The 6,542-nt window shown below is 51.8% G+C and overlaps 1 protein-coding gene across 1 annotated transcript; it reads right to left on the bottom strand.

Annotated features, from left to right (window-relative positions):
* Nucleotides 1-264: 264 nt before the first annotated feature.
* LOC119311977 (leucine-rich repeat receptor-like serine/threonine-protein kinase BAM1) lies at nt 265-4,526 on the bottom strand. The gene is made up of 2 exons (XM_037587691.1): nt 1,682-4,526; nt 265-1,159 (listed from the first exon to the last, which is right to left on the bottom strand). Exons 1-2 carry the CDS (start codon nt 4,290-4,292, stop codon nt 669-671), a joined length of 3,102 nt encoding a protein of 1,033 aa, XP_037443588.1. The 5' UTR covers nt 4,293-4,526; the 3' UTR covers nt 265-668.
* Nucleotides 4,527-6,542: the final 2,016 nt, after the last annotated feature.

Raw genomic sequence — 6,542 nt, 5'->3', positions numbered from 1 at the left:
TCGGATGCTGCTGCTTGGCGTTACGCCGAGGGCAAAGCATCGTTTGTTTGACATTCGCAAGCCGGCTTGGCCTCGGATCAGCAAGGATTCCTTGATCGTCTCTGAACGTCAAGCAAAGTCAAAAAGGGAGCAGCATCAATCGAACGCTTTGGCAGCACAAAAAGCGCTTTGCAATTATCATTCTTCTCAGAGGGCAGAAAGAAAGCGCTTTTCTTTCTTTGGTACTACAGCATTGGTGATGAAGTGGTACTCCTACTGCAAACATTTGCAGATCAACAGAAGCCACTTTAAAGTTTAAAGAGGACCATGGTTCCACAACAAAGATTTTTCAGATTCTCATGCTGGACCGGACCGGAAAGGAGCTTGACATTTAGTAGATGGCTACTACCGATACTACTACTACATTGCACAAGGAAAGATCACCAAAGGCTCCACTACCACATAATCCCTACGGCTACAAGCAGCAAAGCAAAGTACCAAACAGGCAAACACACACCAAACTGGAAGCTCTTGGACACCCCCACCACCAAAGCAGCTTGGATATGTACAGCACAACACCAACAAAGTCTCTCACCCAACGAACCCCAGATTCAGGCCTAAGCTTGCACGATCAAAGGAAGCCCCAACATATTTGCGACGGACGGCGATGCTTCCGGGTACTTGGATGATCAGATGCTGATGAGATCAGGAGGAGGCGACGACTCCGAGCTTGTGTGCTGCTGCTGCGGCTGCTGATCTTTCGCGTCGCCGGCTGGTGCCTCGGTGTAACTGGTTGGGGCAGGAGGGTTGGATTCAGGTCCTTCGCAGGAGAGAGGAAGCTCTTCTTCTCCATCTTGGTTGGCAGCTGGCTTTGGGAGCTCGCTCAGGATCTGCACGACCTCCCGCATCGTCGGGCGCTGCACGCTGTGCTCCTCGGTGCACAGCAGGGCGACGTAGAATACGTGCATGACCTCGTGCACCGGCACGGTCGACAGCCTCGGGTCCAGGATCTTCATCACTTGCTCCTTGTTTGGGCCTGTCATCATCTTGACCCACTGGACAATGTCGACGCCGTCGCCAAACTCCCCCACAGGTTTACGCCCGGTGACGAGCTCCAGAAGCACCACGCCGAAGCTGTAGACGTCGCTCTTCTCATCGACCTTGAGGGTGTATGCATATTCTGGACAGCCACGGATGACAAAATAATGCAAGATTGGTTAGTTAGAAAGTGATACACTGACGTTCTTTCGCAGCTAGAGAAATGTCAAGTTAGAGTACAAGACAAAGAATTGAAGTAACCGAACCTAACTATAGACAGGGAGTGCCTGCTTTCTTAAATCAAAAACCTCTTACGAGTTACGAATTAATTGCAATGAGGTGGTACTAAGAAGCAGACGCTATGTTTACAGATGTGATTCAGGACTAATAAAAGAACGACTCAATGTCTCAATTTTTAGAATCTACATCTTGATAGCGGGCTTGGGAAGGAAACTCTTATAACTTGACCGGTGTCAGTAAGCATTGGAACACTCATCAAAACTACTAGCTAAGTCATATCAGTAAACAATTGCTAAGTACTACATACAGCACAATGTTATAACAAGCCTCTGCAATAAGAATCAAAGTATTTATGACATCAGTATTGTGCATCTTTTCAGAGTAGGCTACCTGAATTTAACTAAAGGAATACATGTTTTAATACCTGGAGCAATGTAGCCATATGAACCAGCAATGGCAGACATGCATTCTGATGCGCCGGTGTCCTGCAGGAATTTCGCCAGCCCGAAGTCGGCCACATGAGCTTCAAAGTCAGAGTCAAGAAGTATATTGTTCGACTTGACATCACGGTGAAGTATCAGTGGTGAACAATCATGGTGCAGGTAGCACAGCCCCTTGGCAGCTTCAATGGCAATCTTGTACCGAGTGTCCCAGTGCAGGTGTTCGCCCTTCTTGCCATGGAGAAGCTCCCCAAGACTACCATTGGGCATATACTCATACACCAGCAGGTTGGTCTCATTGTTTGAGCAGAAGCCTAGCAGGCGCACAATATGGCGATGCCGAATCCTCCCAAGTGTTTGTATCTCTGCTGAGAATCCATGATCATGCGATGAGCCACGGACCATTGCAGAGAGCCTCTTCACGGCCACATGATCACCATTGGGCATTGATCCCTTGTACACAGTTCCAGCCCCGCCTTTGCCAATAATGTTCTCCTCTTTCAGGGAATCGAGCACATCATCACAGGTGAAATCAAGGCGCTGGAATGCAGTGAGTTTCCACATCCGTGCATCACTGGCTTTCTTCAACGACCGCGCCTTCAGAATCGCCGCGGTGGCAAATATAATGGAGCAAAGAAGCAAGCCTAACACAATGAGCAGCTTGATGGTACTAGACAGCCCTCCATGGCCATGGTTGGTGTGACCAGCATCAGCAATGCCAGGGCGGCATGGACCAAGGTATGGTCCACACAGGTTTGGATTGCCAACGAAAGATGTGGCATTGAAGTAGCTGAACTGGCCGGTCCCTGGGACGAGCCCGGATAAGTTGTTGTATGAGAAGTCGACCGCCGTCAAGCTCTGCATTGTGGAGATGGATGGAGGTATCTCTCCATCAAGGTGGTTCTTGGACAAGTTGAGGTAGTTCAGTATCCTCATTCCAGAGATGGCCGGAGGAATCCTCCCGGAGAGGTTGTTCCTGCTCAGGTCCAAGTAAGTGAGCAGCCGGCATTTCCCAATCTCCGGCGGCACACCTCCCTCGATCGCATTGCCGCTAAGGTCGGCCTTTGACAGCTCCTGCAGCCGCCCAACCTCGGCAGGCAACACGCCGGAGAACGAGTTGCGATCAAGTAGCAGCTTCTGAACACCAGAGAAGTTTCCAATGGATGCCGGCAATGCACCGGTGAGCTGATTGTTGGACAGGTTGATCTCCCCCAGATTAGGCGCCGCGGGGCCGACCACAGCAGGGAAGTCGCCGGTGAGGAGGTTGTCTTGCAGCTCGACCTGAGTGAGCTTCTGCAACTCGAAGAGCCCCTTGGGAATGGAGCCGTTCAAGTAGTTCTCTCCGAGACGGATACGGCTCAAGGATTTGCACTGGCCGAGGGAGTCGGGGATGGAGCCGAACAAGGAGTTGCCGAGGGCGATGAGCGTGTGCAGCTTGCCCCCGGCGCAGAGGTCCGGCGGCAGCGTGCCGGTGAGCCTGTTGGAGGAGAGGTCGACCAGCTGGAGGCGATTGTTGCCGCCGAGGCGGCGGGGCACGCTGCCGGTGAAGTTGTTCTCCCAGAGCTGCAGCACCTCGAGGCTTGGCAGGTCGCCGACGAAGTCGGGGATGTCGCCGCGCAACTTGTTCCGGAACAGGTTGAGCAGCGTCATGTTCTTGAGCTGGGAGAAGCTGGGCGGTATCTCGCCGGCGAGCGCATTGTTGGAGAGGTCCAAGGAGCTGAGGCTTTGAAGGTTGCCCAGCTCCGACGGTATGGCGCCGGTGAGGCCGTTCACCTGCAGGAACAGGGTGTCGAGTTTCTGCAGCCTGCCGAGCTCGGGCGGGATCTTCCCGGAGAGGCCGCAGTTGGCGGCGTCGAGGCGCACGAGGTCGGTGAGGTTGCCGAGCTCCGGCGGGACCCCGCCGGAGTATGCGTTGTAGTAGCCAATGTAGAGCTCCCTGAGGCTGGTGAGGTTCCCGAGCTCCGGCGGTATCCTCCCGGACAGCTCGTTGCCGGAGAGGGCGAGGTACTGCAGCCGCGTCCAGCGGCCGTACTCGGGCGGAATCTCGCCGGAGAAGAAGTTGCCGCCGAGGTGGAGGTGGCGGAGCATGGGCATCTGCGCGACCTCGAGCGGGAGCGGGCTGGTGAGGTTGTTGTTGTAGAGGTCGAGCACGCGGAGGCCGCGCAGGCGCGCGAGGGCCGGCGGGAGGGAGCCGTTGAAGGCGTTGTTGGAGAGGTTGAGGTGGGTGAGGAAGCGGAGGTGGCCGAGCGCGGCCGGGACGGGGCCGGAGAGCGCGTTGGCGCCGACGTCGAGGCGGAGGAGGCCGCGCAGGCGGGACAGCGCCGGCGGCAGCGCGCCCGAGAGGTTGAGCCCGCCGAGGGCCAGGCCCACGACGGCCCCGCGCGCGCCGCACGACACGCCCGCCCACGCGCAGTGCGCGTACCCGCCGGTCGTCCCGTTGCCCGCCGCCCAGGAGGCGAGCGCGGCCGTGGGGTCCGACAGCGCCGCCTTGGCCGCGAGCAGCGCGTCCGCGTCGCCGTCCGCCGCGCCGCCGGCGGCGAGGAGGACGAGGAGGAGGAGGAGGAGGGAGAGCGGGGGGAGGCGGCGGAGACGCATTGGGGTTTCGGGTTGCTTGGCTCTCTCGGGGTCGGGGGAGGAGGGGGCTCACGCTCCCGGCGAGGCCCGGAGAGTGGAGACAAAGACAAGGGGGAGTGTGAGACGGGAGGGTGGTCTCGTCTCGTCTCGCCTGGCTTTGGACACGAGGGCTCGTAGAAAAATGTGATTTTTTTGGGTTTGGTTTGGCGTGGTGTGGGGAGGCGTGGCGTGGTGTGTGGGGTGGGGTGTGCTCGGTTTCCCTCTGCTTCTGATTTTGGGGGATTGGGTTGGGTGGGTTTTATAACGTGGTCTCGGGCTCGGGTCGGGGCCTCGGGCGCAGGCACCACAGACCCGGCCGCTTTGACCCAATGGCTGCATTTTTTTTCATTTTATAATGCTGTATTTTCCTCGGAGAGAACAATATATATTCATTCATTCGTGTGTTGATTTGGTTGGAGGATTCGTCTCTAGCGGTGCTGCCCGAGACCGAGAGATGTCATTTCCGATGGGCGGACACTACTCCTGTTTGAAACGCGGCGAGCCCCGGTAAGAGTTTCGAGTCCAGCGTGTCGAGTGGATTTACAGCCCTCTTCTGCCTGCGAGAATCTGTGAGGAGACTAAACATCTGATTTTGTTCTTGACATTACAATGGTTTCCGGTAACTTTTCACAAAAACAACTACTATATATTTTAGGGGCTTCAAATCGATCCATGAAGTCCTATTTTTAAATTTCTTGTAAATTTGTTTTAGACTATTAAAATAAAAATTGCATAATTTATGTATTCTTGCGAACGTCAATAATTTTATATTTTCTCCGTCCGAAAATACTCGTCGGAGGAATGGATGATTTCCCTCATTCTTCTTCTTCTTACTTGGTTTTTAAAATGATATCACCTACTCCCTCCGTTTCAAAATAGATGACCCAATTTTATACTAAAGTTAGTATAAAGTTGAGTCATCTATTTTGAAACGGAGGAAGTATTTTCCTGTTTTCGATAAACATGCTCATTGAGCCACCACCAGCGAGAGAACCGCCACACTTTATCATTATGCATCTCCCAATAGGGAAAAGAGGCAAATCTGCATCTTTCCAACAGTTTAATGGACGAAAAACCTCTTGTATTGCAGTTGGGTACCAAATTTAGACCGTAACAGTTGTTAAGTAATTGAACATAACAGTTGTTAAGTAATTGAAATACTGACAATTCGCCATTTTAGATGTTTGTAGGTTAAAAAACATTGGAAAGTTTTGAGCTCACTATTTGCTTTCCTAAAATCAAACTTCATCCAGTAAAGCATGAAACTTGTGTTTTTGAAGTAGCGGCAATGATGATAAAATATCACCCATACTCGCGTACCACAATGCACACCCCCGAAATCTTCAGCCCATCCCGTTGGGGCCAAGGCGACAAGTTGAGCACCTCCTGAACAAATCCTTGTTGTAGCCTTGGCTGAAATGTGCTTTCGCACCAACAACGCCTTCATCATTTGCAAACTCTAGAAAATACAGTTAATTTCTGCACAAGCAAAATCACCCGGTGAACATTTTGGCTGGGGAGGTTAACTCTACAACATTAACGACCACACCTATGTGCATGTATCCATGAATTATTGGACTGCCGTATGTCGTACGTCAAATTGGATTTCGGTTGGCTGCCATATTCAAGGTGAATCTAACCAATCAGATGGCAACATAGTAGACTTGTGCGTTCACACCAACAACGCCTCTATTATTTGCAAACTCTAGCAAATACAGTAGATTTGTGCACGAGGAAAACCAACCGGTGAACATTTTGGTTGGGAGGAGGTTAACGTTACAACATTAATGGCCACAACTACGTGCACGTGTCATTGAATTCTTGGGATATCGTAGGTCGATCGCTTCGTATTTCAACTGGTTGGCCCTCTTCAAACTTAATAAATCATATGGGAATAGAGGAGATTTATGTATTCGCCCCAACAACGTCTCCATCATTTACAAATACTAATCAATACAGTAGATTTATGCACGAGGAAAATCATCCGATGAACTTTTTGGTTGGGAGGAGGTTTACAAGACAACACTAACGGCCACAGCTACATGTGTCCTTGGATTCTGGGAATGCCGTATGTCATACGTCGATTTGGATTTCTGTTGGTCGGTGTATTCAAGGAGAAATTGACAAATCGGATAGGAATAAAGTAGATTTGTGCATTCGCACTAACAACGCCTCTATCATTTGCAAACTCTACCAAATATAGTAGATTTGTGCATAAAAAAAAATCCCGCG

Source organism: Triticum dicoccoides, chromosome 5B (genome assembly GCF_002162155.2).
Source record: "Triticum dicoccoides isolate Atlit2015 ecotype Zavitan chromosome 5B, WEW_v2.0, whole genome shotgun sequence".
Lineage (NCBI taxonomy): Eukaryota > Viridiplantae > Streptophyta > Magnoliopsida > Poales > Poaceae > Triticum > Triticum dicoccoides.
The sequence above is the reverse complement of the archived record's forward strand: the minus strand, read 5'-3'. Positions and strand labels throughout refer to the sequence as shown.

What these genes read in the sequence shown, in the direction of transcription:
- LOC119311977 (XM_037587691.1), bottom strand. Translation starts at nt 4,292, where the DNA reads ATGCGTCTCCGCCGCCTCCCCCCGCTCTCCCTCCTCCTCCTCCTCCTC. An exon ending in ATATGGCTACATTGCTCCAG is followed by an intron (nt 1,160 to 1,681) that starts GTATTAAAACAT and finishes GTGGCTGTCCAG; the next exon opens with AATATGCATACACCCTCAAG.